Source organism: Anser anser (assembly GCF_964211835.1).
Source record: "Anser anser genome assembly, chromosome: 2".
Taxonomy (NCBI): Eukaryota; Metazoa; Chordata; class Aves; order Anseriformes; family Anatidae; genus Anser; species Anser anser.
In genome coordinates this window covers 131,038,002-131,062,202 of record NC_139721.1, presented here as the reverse complement: position 1 = coordinate 131,062,202, position 24,201 = coordinate 131,038,002, and the positions used below count along the sequence as shown (strand labels likewise).

The window sequence follows — 24,201 nt, the reverse complement described above, 5'->3', positions numbered from 1 at the left end:
ATAACACTTTTTGATGATATTCCTTTAACCCTGGGGAATAGAGATGCACCAGAGCAAAGGTGTTGCATTATGAAAGAGTGAATAGACCAAGCTAAGCAGCCACACAAATCTTTGCAAAAAAATATTTCATCTTTAAAATGAGATACGCATGGTAATCCTACATAAGGGCATTTCACAAGCTTATAGTTTGGGAACATAGAGTGCGTGTGTTTCTAACATGAAAAACAGTATTACTGCATCATATTCCAGTGGCTTTAGATTAGGCAAAGTTGTGCCTGGAAAGCCTCAGACCTCTTTTCAGTAAATGCTAGATATCTGTTAGTTTAAGTATTACTTATTTAAAAGGTTCTTTACATAAAATATTAACTTATTAATATGTGCACTTGTGGTTATTAATAACACTTTTATCTGAACAAAGAGAGAACAGGTTTCTGTCTTAAGGCACCCAAACGTTATCAGTTACCTGAGCTCCCTGATTTGGCAGCGAACACTGGGAGAAATGCACTTATCTGAACTTTACATTTGTCTGAATGCTCACCAGTAACAAGGGCAGGTAGGTACAAGAGAGGCAACAACTACAGCCACCTATTTCCTGCCTCTTTTATACTTCACGGTACCGCTGCAGGAGCTGGTGGATAAAAGCTGGCGGATAAAGTCAGGATCGTTCTGGAAAAGTGCTTCCAGGGAAACGCACATGCCTTTAAGTTAAAGTGGGCAGCCATAAGCACTTGAGACAACAAAGTTGCTTTTAACAAGTAGAAGATCTGGTAATGAAGCACATCTGATCTGTTTAATTCACATGTCACTTGTTCACGTCACATCTGTTTAATTTTGCCTTGAGCATAAGCAGTAATCAGCTGGGAGAAGAAACGGCACCACTGGTGCTCCAGCCCCCTTTGTTAGGGGGGGTCAACCTGGAGGTTGAGCATCTTCAACTGGCTTTTGCACGGCAGCTTTAGCAAAGACAGCTTGAACTAACAGCAGTTGGCAGTTGCAGTCATTGAAGGACCTTCAACACATTTTATTTCTCAGCCATACAGAAAGGTCCAAGTGGGCATCGACAGGCAGTCAAGACAAGGGCAGCCCTGGGGAGCTCTCGCCCTGCTCTCTGACTTGCTGGCAGAGTAGAAGCCCAGGTACATGGTGCCTGTGTTGCCTCCTTGCCTTGACTGTCGAACTGCTAACTGCTCAGCAGCAGAGACCTAAGATAATTTTGCAGCTCTGGAAAGGTCTACTGAGTGTTTCTCCCACCATGCTGGGGGGGGCAGTGGAGCTGTGTGAGCAATTTAGGAAACACAGGGCAGGAGTTGTTCATCTCAGGCAGAAAAAAATATATATATATACACATATATGTACTTATATATTGACATTGCAGTACCTGTGTAGCAGGGATATTCTGTAACAGAGAGGCTGTTCTTTTACAAGCCTCATTTTATTGATTTATTTAGGTAAATTATTCCTAGTTGGTAGAATGTCTATTTTTTTTCTGTATGAAATCTTGCTGCACTTTCAGCTATGAACCTTTCTTGCATCTCTTGACTGAAGTTGTTTGGCTCTGGTCAAGAGGAATGTTCCACCAAATTTCTCTTCCTCCCCCTCCTGCGCAGGAAGAGGATGCCAGGAAGAGGATGCACCGCTTCTCATGACAAACTTTGTTTGGATGTTACACCTCATGAATTTTCAAGATGTGCTGGGGATGAAATACTCAGGATAGCAACTTCTCTTTTACTGCAGGAAAGGGAGAAGACTTATTTTCAAGTGGTCCTACTTTTGAGCCAAATGCCTTAAGTTTTTTCTTTCCTTTTTTATTTTTGTTACAGAATTTCTCTGCACTTTGAAAAACAAAAGTTCATCAGGAGATGGAATGATCTTTGGACAGTCAATCCATCCGCCTCTCATCAGTGCTGATTTCCCCGGTGTTTATTTTCCTTCCAAGCTTCATTTTTATTTCTTGTATCTCAGTGTGACAGTCTTAGGCAGCCCCATCCTCTATGAGATCAAATGGAAGAGAAATTCAGCTGCCTGCACAGATGAACCCTCTCATACTGGAGTTCTACCAGACATTCCTGTCATTACTGATAGGCTAACAAGTACAATAAGTATTTACTGTGTCAGCCCTGCGATACCTTTCTGAAGGGACAAGGTTCAACGTGAGGGTTGAAATAAACATGGAAAGGCGAGGCAAGGGAGAAGGAAGGCTGCCAGCAGTTCCCATGCTTGCTCCAACTTTTTACGTAAACCTTTCACTTTCTGGGTTAACTGAAAATCTTTCAAGATAGAGCCCTATAATGAGCACATTTTTGACTCAGAATTGTGGCAATCAGCACAAAGTATGTGGAAATACAAGAAAAAATAAGTCAACTAATAGTTCTACGGTGGCATACCTGCAAGAGCAGGAGATAGGAAAAAGACTGAGATTCAAAACGCAGAAACTTCCTTTTTCAAATATTTTTGTCAAACACCAGGGACTACACGTAAAACACATGTCAGCAAAACAAACCTTTATCACGTGGCACCATGGGGTGCCCAGGAAGGCAGCACGAGGTCCCTCACCAGCAACAGCAGTTGGGCTTGCCAAGAGGAGAGTTTGCTGTATATAGACAGTAGATCTAAGAGGATTATAAAGAAGTACAGCTGGGAGAGACCCTTCCAAGATGACACCCTTGAAAGAAGTCTCCTGCAAATCAAAATGAGTAAGTGATTCTCCTAATATATGCCAAAAACTGGCAAAGATGACTTCTTGGACTTTGTTAAGGGATCTCTCTGTAGCTTAATTTCTCCTGTTAGGATTACTGTTTCTACAAGTTCAGGGGACTATAAAGCATATATTGTGAAAGCAGCCATGGCATGAAAGTAGAATGATAATAGCCTAAGTCAAAAATATGGTCTTTGTGACAGCACTCTGAAGAGATAAGATTGCACTTATCAAGACCTGGAGAAAAAGCAAGCTACAGTAACCTATATGGTGACAGCCTTGACATGAGGCAAGGTTCAAGCTTCGAGCAGTAGTTGGCTGTGACGAGACTGACTTTTCTAAAAATTCCTCTTTCATCATCATGTGTAAGCAGAGACTACCTACAAACCAAGACCTAAAGATTACATGGCTGTTTCTTCTCAAACAACTGTCCCACAGACATGGAGTACATGCAGGGCAAGGGTAACATTTTAATACATCAGCTCTCTAGCGCACCAGAAGCTTTTACAGAAATGTGGAATCAAGAAACCTATAGAGAAGAGCGAGAAGGAACAACATACAGTTTTGGGGGGTAGAAAAAGTTTCCAAAGCATCTGTATAGCCCCTGAGACCCGGCAGGACTGACAGATCAGCCACAGCTTCCAGTCAGGACTTTGCCCTCCCAGCTACAAGACCCCATGCCTGATGCCTGTTCTGCTGACACCATCTGCAACCACAGGGTGGACTGACCAGAACTGCCTCTGAACAAAATGTTTTTCAGACAAAATATTTTCCCATGAAGGCACACACACCAAAAAATAAAATAAAATAAAAAATAATAAAAAAAAATTAAAAAGACAGCAAAACAACTAAAAACACTCCTTAGTTTAGTAGGACCCATTTTCATAAATGTGTTTTCAATCTGATTTAATCTGATTTATTATTCAAAGACAACTGCTAACATTCACTCCCTGGAACACTTTATGGAAAGTATGGAAAGGAAAAGAAACCATTTAATATAGGGAATACGTTACCATACAGGGCTTCTCCCACATTAAAACTGCAAAATTTGGTAACAGGGGTCATACCTTTGCAACAATAATAGCAAACTAGTAATAGTGATGCTGAACGGTGAGCTTATCAGGATGGAAATAGGTTGAATTTGCAGGTCTCAGTGGTAGTCAGAGCTGGTAATTTAGATTAGCTTCTGTAGAACAAACTAACAGTCTATTTCATAACATGCACCACCACATATGATTTCTGTCATTTTTAGAAATTCACAGAGCTGACAGAAGAGATGAAACATTTGCTCAGGGAGAACAGGGTTGGGCAATTTTCTTTCTTGACCTGGAACACCCAGATCCTCTCCCAGGGAAGCTCTGGAGATAACACTTTGCTTCTGTATCTTGCAAATTCATCATCTTCCAGTCTGTCTGTTAACTTCGCCAGACAGCCATGCATCTTCTTTTTGAAGATAGCTGTTAAAGAGAGGAAGGATTAAGCTATCATAGCCTGAGGTCCAAGAAATTAAATTTGCTACTTCAATGAACGTCACTTGGGGACTGCCTTAAACTTTTCTGGGGCACGGGGGTGGGGATGCTGGATTTCTCCAGACCCACTGTTTTTGTGTGTCTGCACATGGGAGGGAAGGAGAACATAACCCCAACACATGATGCATCCACAGCATAATTGCCAGGCGGCCTGCCCTTCTGCAAATACCATTAGGAACTTCTTTGCTCAAAAAAACAAACTTAAGTCAACACTAGCATTGTAATTATTGTAAAGCTGCTGAATGGGCCACTCTGTTACCGAAAGTCTGTTCTAATCCCAAAACAACATAGTTAGGATGGGAGACGTTTTAAAGGTATTCGAAATATGCATACCCCATTTCAGGTCCCGAGAATCAAATTACCAGCTTGTAAGCGAGATAAGGCAGCAAGAGAGTGCTGAGACCCCGCACGTCCCCGGGAGCCAGCAATTTGCTGGGCTCGGTCCTTGGGCCGAGCTAAACCCTGATAACACCAGCTGGAACGTGTGCGCTGCAGCCCCGGACAGCTGGGAGGAGAAAAGGGCAGCCACAAATTAAATTAGGAGGTGTAATATGCTGTGAGAAGAAAAACAAATTGAGATTGTGAAAACAGGTGCCAACTGACATTTACTCAATACTCAGTCACACTTTCCTTTCTCTATATGTGATTAGCAGCTAAGCCGAATTAGGATAGATTTCATGCTTCTGTGACCTTCCAGAACCCCCGTACAGAAAAAGAAAAACACCTGTAGCTAGAAGGGTTTTTTTGCTAAGGGGTAAAAGTGCCCAACTGCTGCAGATCTGGGTTGGCAGGACTGACACACTAAGGGCAAAATCTGCCAGTCGTCTTTCTCTGAGGAATCATTACTAAATCTCAGCATAATGTAAAAAGGCAGAGGTTCAAGATAAAAAGGATAAATAATATAACAAATGTTAGATATAGTGGTAGGTTGGTAAATATTTATAAATGTAGTGTAATAGTCTAAGGGTGCAAGCTGTCAGCATAACCTTCCCACGGGATCTCTGAAAACGCTGCTATGCTTCCCGTAGCCCCAGGGTAATGCAGTTCAGCCCAAGCGTTTGGGTGACCACAGTCAGATTAAATTTTAATTTTTATATTTTAAATTAGTCCAAGCAATAAGTAGCAGTAAACACAGCACTTAAAACCTGCACCAGACTGGTATACTGATGGATTTAGTTATCATTCAAGCCCATCTTAGTAGCTCTCACTTGGTTAATAAGCTGAAGCCTGTGGGTGCAGTCCTGAAGAAGCCCACGAGGACAGCAGTGACACGTGATGGGCCCACTATTCCCCAAGGAGACCCATGCTGACCCCGTGCCTCTGCAAGCAGCACCGCTGTCTCCTGCCAGCTCTATGCGGGGCTCCGTGAGTGAGAGGCCTGAGCTGGGAGGGCGCAGGAGGGGATTGCTCTCAGCAAATGGACGTGCAAACAAAATGCCCTTCTCTATTGACCTGGTTCAGATGGCAAGGAGGTCCCTGGCCCAACAAGCCCTTCTAGGGGGATGATGCGATGTAGAAGATACGCCAGGCCTACCTGCTGAAGCCAGGGTGACCTCCTCACATACCCCCACCCCCAGTAATTTCAGAGAAGCCCCATTGAAACAAAAGGATCTACGTGTCTGTTAGGCATGTCTGTGGTCACAGAGGAACTTTCAAAGTAGATCCTTCCCTCTTTCCCAAAACGACCAGAATTACCAGAACAAATGATTTTGATGTTGCTTTCCATCACCAACATAAGGAGATGCCACCCAAGAACTGACTTGCAGCATATGTTCAGCCCCATCCTGCAGGGCTCGGTCCCCCACTCACTCCTGTGCCCCCAAACCCAACTAGAAAACGTAAACCACTCCCACATAACGCCAAGTATGCTATGATGTACAGATCCTAAATGCTTCAGTGGAAAATACTTCAAGCTACACCTTCCACTCATTTATTTTTAAGGTAACTTTTACACAATAACATGAAGTTTTGGGTCTCTGTTAACTACAGCATTTCATTAACATCTTTTCCTCAACACTCCCCACAGCTGAACACATGATGGCAAGCACGTACCGTAAGACCACTTGAAAGTGTCAGGGGCCTTAGAAATAGTTCACATTCTCTGGCCTTCAGTTTCATGATCATTAGCATAATAAAATGTTTTTGCTTATTCCTTGCACACCTGCTGTGTGTCAGTTCCCTGTTATCGCAGCTATATCACCACAAGGCACTGCCAAGACCAACATACTCCATCACCTTCTTTGTACCAAACAGATCTCAGGCAGTGCTGGCCCATCACACACCGATCACAAAGTATTTTATGTGCTGTGTATTTTATGAGAGGAATGTAGTCCATGGAGGTGGTTCAGGATTAGATTAAATGAGAACAGAGTTCTGGAACTCTGTCATCAAGTTTTGGATCAAAATTCATAAATATTTCTGAGGTATTTGTTTTTGTCTCATATGAAAACTCTTCCTGTGAAATGTCAGCAGCAAACCAAGCCAATAGGTGGGCTCCTTCAGTTTTGAAGCCATAAAATGTAACCCAAACACTCTGCAGGGAGTAGGAAGGATGGATGGGGGGGTGCAGATCCAAGATCTGCTGCCTGGCTTCTTGCTTAACCCCGCGATTAGAACTGCAGGAGGGGGAAGGTGCATTAGGACATTCAGCTCCTCTGTCCCAGATCTTCCTCACTGCTCTCAGTACCTTCACAGCCTGTCCCCGGGTACCTTATCCCGTGTGTCATTCAACCCCCTAACACCCACAATATGCAATTTCCTTCAAAATAAATTTGCTTTTAGAAGCATGTTACCCATGTTGTTCTTGTAACAAATCAACCCAAGGAATAAGAAATGGTTAAATATTGACTTTATAACTGAAAGAGAACATATATCTAAATAACGTTTGTATCTGATTTAAATGAACTGTTGGAATTTCTAACTGTTTTTTATTGCAAGTTTAAACAAAAAAGTCTCATGAGTATTCCTACACTGACTAAAGAATAGCTGATGAAGAAAAACCTACTAAGCACAAACAAGACTATAACTACTCTCCTTCAAACACTACTTAAAAATAATAAAAATAATAAATAAATAAAGAGAATCAATAACATTTTTCCTTAAACATGATATATTAAGCAAATGTTGAAAACATCTCAGGTAACTACCTTTGCAAGATTTTCTTCTTAGGTCTTGTGAATTAAAATGACTCAAAAGATGCAGCAGACTATTAAGCAATATATTATTAATATATTAATATAATATAATTTAATATATATTATTAGCAATATAATATTAAGCAATGGAATTTATCTTGCATGTGGAACTGTCCATAGCAAAGAGAAGTTTCTTTTAAATTATATTATTCCAGGCCCACAAAACACAGATCCAGAAATAAGAGTCCTAAATGTGATTTTTTCCTCACCTTATAGAGAAACTGCTACAATGCAGGAGGGAAAAGCATACATGGTCAAATCAGCTTCAAAGACAGCAAACTCACTAATTTAGCATTTGCATTGGCATTTTGTTCCAACTTCTGTTAACCAAGATTTCATTCCACGTCCTTACCTTTATTTATAAATAAAAAGCTTTTATTTTTTTTTTTTTGTTATTTCTGTGCTCTAAACATCTGTAATTCCAACAGCACAGGATTCCTTGCTCACACCTTCTCCACACACAACCCCTCTGCCTTGAAGCCAGGCCAGTGCTACTTGAGAAATGGATGAATCCACGCCACCACTTAACCACAAAGGTGTTTACATTGTCCATACTTCAAGGGCAACTTCAAGGAAAACTTCCTGAATCTCTGAACACTCTCAGCATCAACAAAAAAGGCACATGGATGTACACAAGTCTTTTTTTTTTTCTTACCTAGATGTTTGCTACTGCTGTGCAAAATGGCACATAAAGATGTGTGGATTTCTTAATGATTTAATTTGTGTGTGTGCAAAATACTGCTGTCTGCTTTCTCTGATGACTACAAAAATGAACGAGCAGAATCTGCCAGAACTTACCATAATGTATTTTGCTTTCATGATTCTTCAAACAAGAGAGCAAACCGTTACGAATGGTTATGCTCATGTATCAATCAATGAAGACCTGTAGTTAGCAGTATTTCAAGAGAGAAGCACCTGGGACAAATTCTGAGCTTTGATGGCAAGGAAGTCTCATGAATGTTGTTTTTTGCAGCAAGAAACTTGGACTTTAAGTTTTGGTGGTAAAAGTGGATGAGTAAAAAAATAATTTCGCTTGTACTGTAGGCTGCAAGCAAAGAAGCACATTCAATCATGAAACTAATATTATATAATGTTATGCTCAGATACTGGGTGTAATTTTAGTTGCTATACTATATTAGCTTTGAAAAAACAGTTAAGTAGTACTCGTACCTCTTCTGAAGTCAGGCACTCAAATCCTCTAAAAAAGGTGGAAAAATAAATAAGAAGCAACACTTTTCTCCCCCACACTCTCCAACTGCAGTTAAAAAACATACACACAAAAAAAAAACACTATAGTTTATCAGGTTCTGTTTGTATTACATCATTCCTTATTATCTAGTGCTCTCAAATCAACATTAAGTGGAATGCAGACAAGGATGTAGTACATCCCTGAGACTTCAGATTACAAATAGCCCAGTGAGAGAGAGCATCAATCAAATACATGCAGAGGATCTCACTTTATTAACTGTCCATACCAATTCCTTCAAATTCTTCCCTTGATTATAAGAAACACAGTTATAAAACACAGTTTTACATATAAATTCTACAAATGGTAGTGAATTAGACTTAAGTAGTTTTTTTCTGTTTACTCTTCTAATTAGCTAGTAAACACCAAATCATTTTAACCACTGCTCAATCAATATTGGCAGCTACAGCACAGAAAAAAGTTTTTTGATATAAAGATTCGGATTGTTGACAGTGGCACAGCTTTATATACCTCCCTTAATCAGTTTTGTCGTTGGTGGTAGTTTTTCTTTGTTTTGGTGAGTTGGATGAAGATGCAGATTCTCTTTCATTATAATCAGAAAACTTTTGAAAAATGCTTTCCTGTCCAGTATTCACCCGCACTTCCATTCATACGTACTAGTGATAACCTGTTATGACAAGTCACTACGATTACGATGTGATTCTGGTTTTTTGAATCAGTGAAGCCTTTGCCACAATGGAAGTCTTGCTATATAAAGTACCGTAACATCAAAAATTAAACTTGAGAAACCAAATGACTGCTCAAGTCATTCTATTTAGTATTCTTAGTTTAACAAATTACTGGATTAGTTGGAAAGACTACAACTTAATACCCTACACAGTACCACCCATGAATGTTAGTCTTGTCCCCAATATCAGCAGCTGAAAGAGTCCAAACAGCTATCTACTGAATATTAGCGTGCTTGCTGTGGTTCAAGGCAACTTCCTTTAGACAATACATTGTTGGTAGTCTCAGTACTATTAAGAGGGAAAAAAAAATAGCACGGATTCTATAGCAAGTGAAGAAGTTAGTTAGCACAAATGTTAATACACGGAATCACTTTTAATAGTTCAGGTACTTCAGAAAGATTTTTTTCTAGTACAAGAACAAGCCTGCACCTTGGTCCTAAAGCATCCTTGTCAATGAAATCCAGTTTTGCAAGCTGTATTTATATCCTGTCCTGCTAAGTAAGAATGTATTTAAAAGACATTTAACACAGCTGTTAACTGGAAGCTTCAGCAGCCCTTAGAACCTACACATAAAAAATACCTTCGGTGGTTTTTTTTGTTGTTGTTTTTAAATATATGTGATATACTAGAGAATCCAGACCACTGTTTCCTTTCCCAGCACTGCAGATAGTCAGCAAAATTAATGAATTCTAAACTGAGTGATATCGAAGTTCCACATTGTGTTGATGTGATTACCCAAGACCGCAGAACACTGAATGAGCCTCCTATCCTTTTCTCCCCCCAAATACCTCTTAATGTTTTTATATTAGGTATAAGCACACCTTGTTTGTTTCCAATGTTTTGTATGAAGTCCTTGAAAACCAAGAGGAAAATGTTTTCTTTCATAATCCAGATTAACTTCACTTTCAAACTGAAAAATAAGAAACCTATAGCTTGCTAACATGAGCTGACTTGTGCAAAGGAAGTTTTGTACTTATCCTAGCACTGGTAAAAAGAACAAGTTTTTAAAGTTCTAGTTATTTTGTCCACGGAATAACTGGATCACTTGCACAATCTTCCACATGTTCTGAATGAACAAATGTTCCCAATTCCCACAAGTTTTTCAGAAGCTCCTAAGATTCCAGTGCTAATTGAAAATTCTGTCTCTCTTGATTCAATGCAGAATTACAGCATTTCTCAACCTCAAGCTGAGAAAATCCAGGACACAATGACTGAAAAGATTACTTGGAATTTGCTTTTTAAAAGTGCTATGCTAAGACCAAGGACATTTTTGAAAACTGTATTCCTTCCTCCCAATAAATAGCTCTTGATTTCCAGTAAATTCAGTATAATCTAGTTCTGTAGTTAAATCAACCTCAGAATTAACTTATGGGCCAGCTCAGTTCTAAAATGTCAAAGAAGAATTCCAGTTAGCCCTTTCTAAACTAGATGTCAAATAATTTAACATGCAGATTTCCCCTATCCAAACCCCAACATGCCAGAGTAATTTACAGAGACACAGCATGGGAAACAGTTATTTGAGATACCTACATTCAGAAATATTCAAGCATATTGCTGTGTCCGCGGTGGGGGAACTGCAGAGGCGTAAGTGTTTCAAAGTGTTCATGAAAAGAAAGCTTACTTTCTTTTTAAATCCTTAACAGAAGTAAACTTGTTGTTTCCATTATATAATTTCCTTACTTCCAAGAGAAAAAACATGAAAATTGTAGTTAAATAAATCAGAGTGATGCTGATTACCAAACATTATAAAATCTTCAGCAATCCTCACACATACACTAAACACCACAAACAATATAAACCAGATAACGTGATAGATTGGAGAATTAAATAAGCCACAGGCACATATGACCCTCATTTAACAAACGGCAGATACTTTTAAGAATTTTATAAAAAAATTATAATGGAGTGAATTTCCTGTCATGAAATTATCCTAGGATAACAGCCTCAATAAATATGAATTTGCAAAGTTAATGAAATTCTTGACATGTGTCTATATCCTGTAGCAACATTGTGCAAGTTAGTGAAAACAGTAAACACTTTACCCTAGGGTCAAAGAACTAACATCTCTGTAGCTCAGGACATCTTTTTGATGAATGTGAAACAGCTGGAATAAATATATCAAAAGGGTAACAATTGTGCTCTCCCATGGTAGATCCAGCTGCTGCAAAAATAAACCCAGGGGAAAAAAGCCAAATAGTTAAAAAAAAAAAAAAAAAAGCATGCACCATATAATTACAGTTTCTGTATATATCCTTTTAGAATACAGGACACTGAAAATGCTGATTGAGAATGAATGTAGTGATTCACTTGTTAAAAGTAAAACCAGTTTATAAAGCATTTTAAAATCAGGAAATTACCTTTTTTTTTTTTTTAAAGCAGCACTTAGCAGCAATATTTATCTTCAGTGATTTTTTCTCCCAGAGCTAAGAAACTTTCATACCTGCTAGTGAGAAAGTTATTTTTCAAACAAACAGTGAGACTCATAATAATCCTGTTAATACTTTATTAGTGTAATTTTTTATTTTTTTTTTTTAGCTTTGGACAGAACATAAATGCAAACTCCAAAAAAAATAATTCAGAGTCCTCAGCCTTCCAGTAGAAGTGACCCTGGCAGTCTGTTTCATGTTCATTCTTTGTTACGGAAACGACAGGATGGGGAAGGGAGGGAAAAAGCATTAATAGAACAATCAGGCACACAGCTGACACTTACTGTACAATGATATGCACAAGTAATTTATAACAGCTATATTCATGAGATGTGCTCTTCAGATTTTTCCCTTGTAATGTATGAGCTATGCTCATATGAGCAATGATCATTAAGAACAAGGGAATTAACAGAGGAATAACAAATAAGACTTTTAAAACAAGTCCTTAAATAAACTAACGCAACAACAGAATGCAAAATTGTTTAGCTGAGAAGACATTTTTAACCTAGACTTCAAAACATTAAAAATTCATTTATTTTACAGTTATTCAAATACACATGCATTTAATGAAAATATTGCACAAAATTAAAATTTAGATTGTGGAATTCATATATTTTTATTTTGGTACACATTCTGGTAGCACTTAAAATTTACTGTTTAGTTCTAGCAAACACCAGCAGCACAAGCTTGAGGATGAACCAAATGAAAAATTGAATTGCTCATTTTCTCTTAAAAATAATTAAGGCTAAAACAAGTGCATTTGTTGACAATGGCACAATTTTCGGCAGCCAGTCACAGCACCCGAAGGCCAGAAGATACATCCAGAAACTTAAGTGCTGTATATTAACATTCAGTTTTGGAGACTTTATAGGATAACAGGCTGCATGGGTTGACAGGGCAGATATTTTAAATCGTCAACAGGAAAACCACTTAAATAAAGATACATACAAACTTTTAAACAAAAAATATTCATTTCTGATCATTCTTGCCAGCTAACAGGCACCACTGAATTAGGAAGCCAAGTTCTGTAATTAAATACAGAAGACAAAACTTTAGTACATATATACATATGCACACACATGTATATAAATGTGTGTATAAGTATATATACGTAATAAATTCATTAAGTAAAATGACTAACAAACACATTGTATTATGTTCAGTTCACATTCCTAGAGATATTATTTTATTTTTTTTTTTTGTACAGAAATGTACCAGACAATTAAGAAAATCCCAAATTTGCACACGATCACTCTTGATTTTTTTTTCATGGTACCTGCAGATAGAAAAGAGGCTCCACAGATTTGACAAAACAGTATTTAAACTTCCCATTTTCATACTGCATAACTAATTCAGTGATTTAAAAGATATAAATTAGGTTTGGTAGTATCAATGATATATTTACTATATCACCAAGAACAATTGCTGAATGACCTTTATCAGTCAGATATCAGGTATAACAGAGCATACCCTGACATCAGAGGAAAATACAGACATGTAAACAATAGTAGCTGGCTATATTGATTACTTCACACAGGAACTCAAGAATTTTGTTAAACTCAACAGCACTTAATCATCACGTTTCTACAAAACCTGCAGAGAGGAAGGGGGAAGGATTCATACATATTTGCCAACTTGTCTTCCTAGAAATTATAAAAGAAAGGGATTTAATTTACAGTATTTAGTTCTGCAATAAAGAAAAAAAACAAGTGCACTTGAGCCCATGCATACTGTATGAGAATGTTAACAGTACAATATGATCACCATTAAGTAGTATGATAAAAGGCTACATTGTGTGAATAGAGTCCGTAAGAAAAAAATATCTATATAGAGGCTTCAGTCAATTTAACTAAGTCCTTTAAGAGCTTTCTATCTTCTCTTAGAACACTTTCGTAAAAAGTCTGTGTTCCCCCCTTGCATAAAAGGATCATTTGTTCCCATTTCGACACGAATTGCTATAAGGATCCTTGATCAATAGCTGTATCTTACCCTGTATTTAGTGTTCAGAAAAAATATGGACTCTGCAGGATCTTTCTATTCACCTGGATAGTGGTGCTCATAAACAGCAGGGGACTATGAAAAAGAAAACACAAACTGAGATATGCTGTGGCCAAACAGGATTACTCATGTTACTTTATTTTTAGTTGGACATAAATTATTCGATGAAACTAAACAGATGGATGTGGGGCCTTGATGTCAAATTTTTATTAAAATTTTACACTATGCAAAAAAATAAAAAAAATATTTAAAAAAATATTGTAGTTTTATCTCCTTTTTATTTTCATATATACACTGAGATGCATTCAGGAATTTCCAAATGTTTGCATATGACTAATGAAATCTTTTATCTGTAAGGAACCAACTAATTCGAACATTTTTCCATGAGGCTTGCACACCCAAAGGTAAGGAATCCTTCAATTGGGTAGGACAGTCTTTTACACCCGAAGTGTTTCAGATTTTAAGAGGGGACTTGCGTGAGAACTGTTTCTTCATGCCATTTCCTCATCTTCTAACATGATATGTCTGTCCTCTTTGAAACATGTACCCCCTTCCTTCTACAACTATCAACTTGACATATGTTCAAATACACCAATTGAACATAAATATGATGCCCCTTCTCCACTGAAGTTACATGCAAAATGTATGCCAGGTGCTGTAAGAGCAGAGTATGGCCCTTAGAGCTACAGAATAATCAGAATAAAGGGTTTATTTCTACTGCACCTCTGCCTTTACTAAACCCCCCGATAGATGTTAGTTTATTTTTCAAAACATAAAAGGTAAACTTTATGTGGCATAAAAACCACATTACCCCAACTTTTCTTTAATAAATATACTTTTATGATGGGGGCGTAATTGTATCTCCCCTCCCCTATGAACCTGCTGTTCCAGAGACTGCTTTTCATGTTAGCTCAGCCTTTACAGGAATGTTAAATAAGCCCTACGGAGTCTCAACAGCCATAAGGTAGAACAATTCCACCTGATTCTCACACATTGCACTATCTCCCAGTGCCAAAACATTCTTTTCCTCCACTGTATCGCCATAGCTGTTGTGCTTCACTCAAACAGTCTGGCACTTTTCATTGCTGGCAAACATCAACTCAGGAACGGAAGGAATCAGCATTCTTATATAATGGGCCAGTATTCTTCTCAATGTTGCATGAAGACGCACCAAATCATTTAAGACACACGAACCCTTCTGGTAGTGGTTGAATTACAAGTGAAGATGAGAAGATCCACAGGTCTTACAGATGCATTAATAATCTAATATGTGACACTAAAAGACTGGTGCAGAAGTAACAGCATGTGAGTTTGAAGCCCCAGAGAATCTGCCCAAGTAATTAGTCCTGGACAAACATACACCAGCTTAATAGGTTTGAAGTGTCACCTTTTCTGCAAGGAAGGCGCTTGAGTAGTGTGTAGTCTCTGTTTGTACCTCTGCATCTGCTTTGACCGTGAATGCAGTTTGTTGAAGAGCTCATGGAACTTATTTTGTGGAAATAAGGTTTCTAGGAATCTCTCCAGAAAGACATACACCATTCTCTTATTCAGTTGAGTGTGCTGGAACATTTCAAAGACCCGAAGAATGCCTTTTCGAGTTGTCTCAGCGCCTATGATGTGCTTCAGCTCATCTACAAAAATAAAAATTACATGTTTAAATTAAATTCTACCTGATAACAACAAATTTAAACTGAATATTAAGTCTTTTTGAGTAATTTGTATAAATTTTTCAAAAATTATGTCACCTGAAATCTGAAGTAACAGTACCTCTGTTATATATAACACGATTAAGCTAACAGTTCTCTTACAGCAGAAAGGATCTCTGAAAATTACTTCTCTTTCACACTGTATATGTGGAAAATATACAAAAAATGAGTATGCTTTTTTATGGTGAAATCACGCTGCATTGGAATATATATTTTTAATGTACTAAGCTTAAATCCTCTAGTGAAACTAGAGGGTTGGTTCTAAGAACTACAGTTGCAAAGGTACCACACGTGAAGATTTTCAGTGCATTAATAATTAAAACCACTTTCATTTGGACACAGTTAATAAGTCAACGTTTCAGTAAATCAACAAGAACACTAACATTAGCTCCAGCACCACTAGATGGTAAGGATTATTTAGCTTCAAACACAAACCCACTTACCTGGCATTACCTCCAGTAATTTGGTCTTCCCTGCCACTCTTGTTCTCATTCTAATAGCTTTGTCTCTCCGTGGAACAGTCTCTGCTAAAATGCCATTGGGCCAAAAAGCATCTCTGTAACAAAAGCAAATCTGTCAAAATACATTAACATTTTAATCAAGTGAAAGGCTCTTTTTAATCCCTTCCAAGCTATCTCATAAAATAAATACAAGAAAGTAATTATAGAGAACCTAACACACTTTAAATATCAGAGAAGGGAAAAGAAAGGTGAAAAAGTAATAATCCAAAGCAGGAAGTATGATGCACTCAATCTATTCGTGGTTAACTTCACGCTACTTTAGCGCAGGAACATCCAAATACCACATACCTTGTTGCATAACATATATCTAAAATTTGCTTTTACCAATCAGTCTCCATTGCCACTGACAGACTGTAGCCTTAGGTCTATCAATTATTTCAACAGATCTCTGACAGAAGTTAATCTATGAACACGCTAAATCTGAGATGAGGTCATTTCATTATACTATAATGCCCCATGCAAAACACATACCTCTGTCTGAAAAGCTATTTTTTCCTCAGTGAATGACGCATTCTTTTTCTGAGTAAGACACACGTGTTTTTACTCAACTTTATTAAAGAATAACAGAGTATCTCTAAAGTATGACCCTTTGGCTAATAGGTTATCCTACTGTACATCTATCACCCCACCCCGCACCCCAAGAAAAAGGCAAGGGGGGGGGGTGCTATTGCTCAACAAATTTTGCAGAAGCCATGAAGACTTCTAGAAAGAAAATGATGTAACATGCAGATTGTTGCACGAGGTTCTTTGACAAATTCAAACTCAGACTTCAGTTCAATTGTTCCATCTTGTATGGAATATGTATTAGCATAGAGCTAGGGTTTTTAGTATTAACAACTGCTTGCCTTTTAAGACTGGGCATGCACATGCCTTCATCAAGGAAAACAAGACACTTCATTCAGTCACATCCTGAATTCAGAGATATAACAACACCACAGCTCTTCAGGGCCAGTTAACAAAGAACTTTAAGGAAAAGGAGAAAACTGTAAAACATTTTTCTCCACGTCACAAATACTTTCACTCACTTAAAACAATTAAGAAGCAGGACTTACTCAAACTGTATTTCTATACGGTAATAATTTCCTCACACAAAATGAATGGAAGTGATACGCAGATATTAGATATCAATTGACAAGCACTTTATATTTAACATGTGTCATAAAAGATGTACCTGAAGCGTTTTACAGCATCTGCTACTTGTTCAGGAGATGTCATCCAGTCAACATGATCAACTATTTTCCTAAAATCAAAGCAACAAAGTCTCATTTTGTTGTTACAACATAGAGAAAAAAAAAAGCATAGCATTTTGAAAAGCATTCTGGTGCAAACAAAGTGTAACTTCAGCTTTTCTCCAACTCCGTACATAGGTTCTATAAAGCTGCATATCAGGAAGGCAAACACCAATTCTCAAGATAAAAATCTAAGCTCACTGATCACTCTTTGAACACTGCTAAAATTAAAGACTTTTTCCATTTGAGCAAATGCATGATGACTAAGCAGGTTGGAAAACTGACGTTACATCCCCCTTCGGCGTTATATAGATGTTCTGCTTGCAGAGTTCTCCTCTTCATGGAGTATACTTCAAATTCTGCTTCTGTAAGCAAAGAACTGACTTAAAATTTCAAATTATCCTACTTATATATGAAGTTACTTTGTAATCTTGAACACAAATTGACTGATCATAAAGTTTGACCTTCTTTCTTCGATACATACACACAGCTCAATATTCAGATTTGGCATGTTTACAGAAATGCTATAAACATCTGTGCATCATCGAAATCCCAGGACTGACTTCCTAAAAAAAAATTTGAATTTAATTTTCAAAAAAAAAAAGTAAAAACAGAACTTTGCGGCAGAATGTCATTAAATTTTAAGGATCTGCTAAAACAAGGCCCGACTGCTGAACCAGAAGAAGCTGTAAACATCTGGAATAGTCCCAAATGCAGAAGGAAAATAGTTCTGCACATATCTCTGCATTAAGAAAGCTGTCGTCTGTGTACAAACTCAGCTAGTTTGTTATATCACAATCTGAAAACAGCAAAAATTGTTCACAGAGCTGTTCAATAGATTAGCATGATTTTAGAAGCACAGGTCTCAACATAATTATCATCTTCCCACTAGGAAGTATTTGAAAGCAATCCGGTGCTATATTATTACAAGGCATCACCACTACTGGTACCATGAGAACTGTTTATCTGAAATAGTGATAACAAAAACACTACAAATATACTCATGAATGGTACAAAGTACTCTTTTGGGAATTTCCTCATTGTAATAGAAAGCGCACTTCTCACTGAGAGAAATCAAGTTTTGATTCACAGCCCCATACCAAATCGACAACTTAATGTCAATTAAATTGCTTCTAGAAGACTTTGTTCTTTATTTTGACTTACTTTTCAAAAATAAATGATTAGAAAGGAAAAACTTGGAAGCAGTAGAATTCTAAGTCTGTAGATTAACAATAAACATTAATTATTTAGCACTACTAATTTGCTTTGCACATGAATGAAAGGGGTATGTCTGAATTACAGAGACGTAATTGTGGGATCCCACAGTAGTGTTTTACCTTTCTCTCCTCCATCTTTTAAAGTGAGAGGAAAAAGGTAACATACCAACTAAGTACAAGTACAGTTCACCCAACTTGATAGTGCTAGTGTATCATTTGTAGCACCAAAGAGATGAAACCAGAAATATGGCAGAAAGTAATGAAGAGTATTAACAGCAAAAAGCATAATGTTAAAACACAGGTGAAAAAAATTTATACCATTAGTATTAAGTTCCATTCACAAAAGCCATGAACTCTTGTGGATATGTGAAAACTTTTGTGGAAGTTCTCTGGCATGTAAGAGTGACCAGAATTGGTCTTTCAGCAACATTGTGTGTATCACCTTTTTACAGCATGTTTGCACTTCCTTTCCCAATCCTCTTTAAAGGGGAAGGCAAGAAGATATAAAACACAGTAGCTGAGCAATACCAAAAAGGATTTCTAGACACATTCTACATAGCTTCACTTACACAATAGCTCTCTACAAGAAAAACAGTACCTGTTAATTGTGTCACCATATGTTGCTCTAATAAGCTGTTGAAGCAGATTTTTTATATTTCTTCTTAACCACTGATTTCTTTCCTTTAAATCAAAGACTTCATCCATCAGAAGGAGCATTACTCTAAGCGGGATATTGTCATCCACCTGACCGAGTAAAAATAGGATCAATTAGTAAACTTACTTCAGCTCAAGAAAGGTACAGTTTTTAGTAGCTACTTCACAAGACAAAAAAAAATATTGAAATCCTAATATAGGGGATTCAGTAACTAAGTGAAATTGTTTTTAAAGATGGATAGTGTACATTTGTAGTGACAGTCAACATCTACATTATTTTTAAAATATTAAAGTTTGAGGAAGTTTACTAAATTTTAGTAAGAGTATTAATTTTTCCTGTTATTATTTTGTATCCTACAGTAGCTGCTAACAACAAAGCCTGCTTATATGCCAAACTACAGCAATCTAAACTTTATGTTAATAGCATATCTTAAACTATTACGTAAAAACATAGCATTTGGAGTTACTGTATTGCACAGTACTGCACAAAAGACCACAGTTGTTTATCTCAAATACAATGAACGTGATTTTTTGACTCAGTCATTACCTAAACTTTATATTCATTATTAAAACTTTATAGAATAGCAAATTAAAAGTTAAAATTATCTTATATCCTCAGAAAAACATAAAGACTCAATACCTTTTCTGTGGTTTTGGATTAGGATTTTTACATTCCACATATAACCTTCATGGTTTGGTGTTTTATTTTAAATCTGAAATGCTCTAACTGGAAGACTGGTTTCAGCAAGCGGTGCAACTTCACCTGCATTTTACTCATGTTTCCACTACGCTGTTAATGCTACCACAGAAGAAGTAGCAAGACCTCATTGCTACCGGAGAATTTTTATTTTACTTGGTGGGCTACACAGGTACATCTCACTTCAGAGTGAGTTTCTAAGGCTAGAACTGTGGTTAAGAGTACCAAGAACATTTTTATATACAAATGGAACGCAGCGGATTCATCATTCAGCTGAAGGTGTCATGGATCCATGCCTCACTTTTACAGTATTGTTTCCCCTAGCTTAAGAAATAAGAAATGTAAAATTCTATTCAAATTGACATATTTTTGTCTGATTTAGTGACTGTGTAGAATTCAGAGCAGTTCAGAACTGAAGGGTTTTAAAACATTTGAAATCTGCCTTTCAGAAACACATGGTATGTTAAATTAGAAGCTATCAAGAATTGAAGCTTCTATTCACTTTACAGAAGATCAGTGAAATATTTGTGGAGAAGCTGCTCATATATTTGAAATATATTAATTTTTCCCATGCAAAAAATAGCAGCTTCAGGAGTGTTAGAAGATACACATTTGTAATTACAAATTTACAGATAAATAGTCTGATTTAATGAAAAACAATGAGGTAAAAAGAAAACCCAGAAGAACAAATCTAAGTTATTTGAGTAAAAATACATCTACCAAGCCATCATAGCAGTTATGCACAGGAAGACAAACTGGAATGCTTTGATGTGATTGAAAAACATGAAATGTGAAAGGCAGAACAGGTGCAGACTTATGACCATAACAAATTGCATATAATCACTGGTAATCTTATGGCCTTTCTGTCCTACTTAAAGATGAAGGTTTCGTTTTTTTTCCCCTCTCCAATTGTTTTCACATATATGATCAATGTTTCAATCAAAACAACAGCAAAATACCATAGTTATGATAACATCAAGAGCTTAGACTTCACCATCAAGTTTCCTAATATTATTACCTCATACATTCAAGGTATCCACATACTGAAAGTTTATTATTCAGGAATATATGAAGTTGTTTTTTTTTTTCTTCCCTCTCTTCAAAACATACCAAACACTACTTCTGATCCATTAAATGAATGCTCCCTAAAAGGTCACCTCAGAAACCAGACTCTATAAAAAGACAACTGAAATAATGTAATATAATATAACAGTCTGGTATCGTACTACCACTGAACAGAAAGAAATAGGAAGAAGACAGAAAAAAAATGCAAACATATAAAAAAATACAAAACACCAAAGCAGTGTCATATGAATTTTAAGTTACTGCACTGTGATGCAAGCTATTTTAGTACTAAAAAATGTTAATTTTAAAAGGGAGCGTATCAGTTTCTTTTTTAAAAAATAAGTAGTTTTTAAGTGGTTTATTTGTCAGAAGATAAATACATTGCTTAACAAAGTAACTAAATCTTTAATTTGGTTTTAGAAGATTCATCTTTGAAGGGACAAGTGTCAGACTCACATTGTCATCAATTGGTGCTGCAACACGGCAATGGTCAGGGTCTGAATAGGTTTTCTGGATCAAAGGAGGCACCTGCAATGAAATCAAAAATGTAATGTTTATGAAGGAAAATACTGTATGAAAACAAACCTGATTTATTGCCATTCTAACCAAAATGATTATAAAAATGAAAACCAAACTGGCCAAAAGTCAGTTATATAGTGAAGCGGATAAACATAAAGCAGACCTTTTGTCTTCCAACAAATCAAGTCTTGCATGTATTCTCCAGTAGCTGCTGAAGTTATCAATACCATTCAGACAGTCCACATATTTTCCCAAGTGCCTAGCGCTTCAACTGAAAAACATCTATAAATCCATATTGGACTGATGTTTCTTTAGATAATTGCTCTTTACCACAAGAATTCCCAGTGAGTATAACTGCAGACATACACACCAGGGAAGCTACCAGCAATGACAAAGTCCAGAGGTGGTCATTCTCTCACAAGCAACATTTAAAAAAACAAACAAACAAAAAAAAAGCAACAAAACCATACATCACAGATTTGTTCTTCCCTTTCATAGTTTAAGGGTTAACTCATCTTGGTTACAGTTCTACATCTACTATAAATGTTTTGTTACTATAAAATGGAATGATTCCTGACCACAGGACCGTACAGCAAGACAAGTAATAGGGTGAGGGAAAAGAGGGTAAGATTACTACTTTATGGGACTTCTGGATAGCATGCCTTGCTACTACTCCACACCTTTAAGGTGTTGTATTTTAGGAATACAACAGATAAGAAAAGATAACAGCTGTAGATGACAGGACAGGCAGAAAGAAAATTTGATTAAAAACAGAATTCAGCAAGGTATAAGCAGAAAAGAAGCTCTCTCCTTATTCTAAGTTTCAATACATATGTTCTTTTGCTATTGAAAGAGGCAAATGCCACAACCTAGTTTTATGAGAATGGAGGAGCATTCAATTTTTACCAACCATATTCTTCTCAAGTGGCTGCCCTGAATTAACGGGTCCCTGCATAAATTCCATCTTCAAATATGTTACATAATACCAAAGAGAACTCTACATTTGTGTTATAATGACTGCTGAACCTTATTAGAAGTGCATAGGTATAAAACAGATTGCTTTCCTGTCTGTTGATGTAACTTTTCATTATAGCACACAACGTGAGTTTAAATGACTTGATAGCTAGTCTCCTATTAATTCACTGGTACGCATTAACTACCAAATATTTTCTTACCTTGAAAAATGATTGCTTTATGTCTTGTCCCAATCTCTCTGACATTTTACCCATGTTGTCTGACATTTTAGTCATTCCCTCTGCCAGGCTGTCAGGGAGAGACTTGACTGCATTTGATACATTTCTCATAGAGTTACGCAGTGGGTTTACAAATGTGTCCATCTGAAGGGGAAGATGTTTAACCAGAATTGTATAATCTGTGAGGACACTAGTAAATTAATACACTATGAGAAGTATCACATTGTTCTAGAGAACAATAATATAAGGAACAACTCCAGTTGCTTAAGTTCATTACAAAATGCAGCAAAATGCAGAGACTGGCCAACAGTTCTCTGAATATTTCTGGTAGCTTAACAAAAAGGATGCACAGCTCAGAGCTCTGAATATGATCAATGGCTCTGAATGTTTACAACAATTAAACACACAGCAGCTGCTTCTGAAGGGAAATGCATTTCATCTTTTCGGCTGAAGAGTGGACAGCATGGTAACAACAGCAAATACAGAGCAAAGATTTGAAAAAGGATATTAGAAGGAATGAGACTAACAAAAAAATCACAGATGTCACTGACAAAGTAATTTGCAACAAAAACATGTTTTATAAACTCTTAGTGCAATATGTGGTGCCCAATTCAAAATTTTGATTTTATTGTCATACAAATAAATGTACCTGCTATAGAAATAGTACATTTTTGGTTCTGTGTACCCTGAAATACTTTGTTATTCACAAATATTAAAACAACTCACTTGAAATCTTTTTTGAAAGTGCTATAAAGCTGCTTAATATCGGTTAAATATCTCCATTTAATGCAGTCATCACACTAATAAATGCTCTACTAAAGTTTCCCTAATAGTGCAAAACATTCTTACCTTCCGTGCAAAATCTCCCTTCCCTTTGCTGTAGGCTTTATTCTCCAGGAAGTCATACACATAATGGGCTAGAGCTGGAGACGCTTTCATCATTTCAGGATTTAACAGGAGCTGAGTAAAATAATTGTTGAAGGGCACTTTTTAATTAATTATGAAAAAGTTCATGCAGTTCAGCAAAAGTTTATCATGCCCAAAAGCACCGTATCTTGCAATGTATTTTTTCATTCATTCTCTAAATTTTATTCCAACACTACTCTAAAGATGGAAACAATCTGCTGCCTGGTAATTTCTATAATTTTAACTTTTATGTTAATTATTACATCTCACAGAAAAATACGCTTTCATTATTTATTAACATGTCCATCAAGTCAGTCAACGGGAAGTCCCTGTGAAGTCAAAGCTAGGCCTTATCTGAATGGAGAAGTTGTGTGGTTCTGCTACAGAGCAGAGTGGGTGCTGTGCCAATCCTTACGCAATGGCACAAGAGAAGGTAACCACAAAAATAAGTGCAATGAAAGAAAGTTAAGTGGTGTAGTGCTAAAAACAAACAAACAAACAAACAACACAATGGTAACCTCACCAGCTCAAGGGGAATGAGGGCAGAAACAGCTGAGAATAAACCAAAAGAGCACAGAGATGGCCAACTGACTAGATAATAATAAGTTTAAACTTCTTATGGTATACTATTGAGTATTTATCTCCATTATTTATTTGGATGAATTCTGTTAGAAAATTATCTGAATTTTAGCTAGCATTATCTCAAAACTGAACTCC

At 36.9% G+C, this 24,201-nt stretch overlaps 1 protein-coding gene across 8 annotated transcripts in view; it reads right to left on the bottom strand.

Moving 5' to 3' along the window:
* Positions 1–11,842: 11,842 nt before the first annotated feature.
* Positions 11,843–24,201, bottom strand: part of SNX13 (sorting nexin 13) — a 68,889-nt gene continuing 56,530 nt past the window's right edge. For 5 of the 8 annotated variants that reach the window (XM_083823561.1, XM_083823557.1, XM_083823558.1 and 2 more), the window contains 7 exons: positions 23,428–23,538; positions 22,561–22,722; positions 21,323–21,394; positions 19,049–19,194; positions 17,176–17,244; positions 15,927–16,039; positions 11,843–15,408 (listed from right to left, as the gene is read on the bottom strand). In XM_083823561.1, the coding sequence (XP_083679687.1) occupies positions 15,161–15,408; positions 15,927–16,039; positions 17,176–17,244; positions 19,049–19,194; positions 21,323–21,394; positions 22,561–22,722; positions 23,428–23,538 (921 nt within the window). In that variant the 3' untranslated portion in view covers positions 11,843–15,160. Of the gene's footprint in view, positions 15,409–15,926; positions 16,057–17,175; positions 17,245–19,048; positions 19,195–21,322; positions 21,395–22,560; positions 22,723–23,427; positions 23,539–24,201 lie in introns of all 8 variants that reach the window. The other 3 variants (XR_014579434.1, XR_014579435.1, XM_083823559.1) reach the window with 2 other exon arrangements.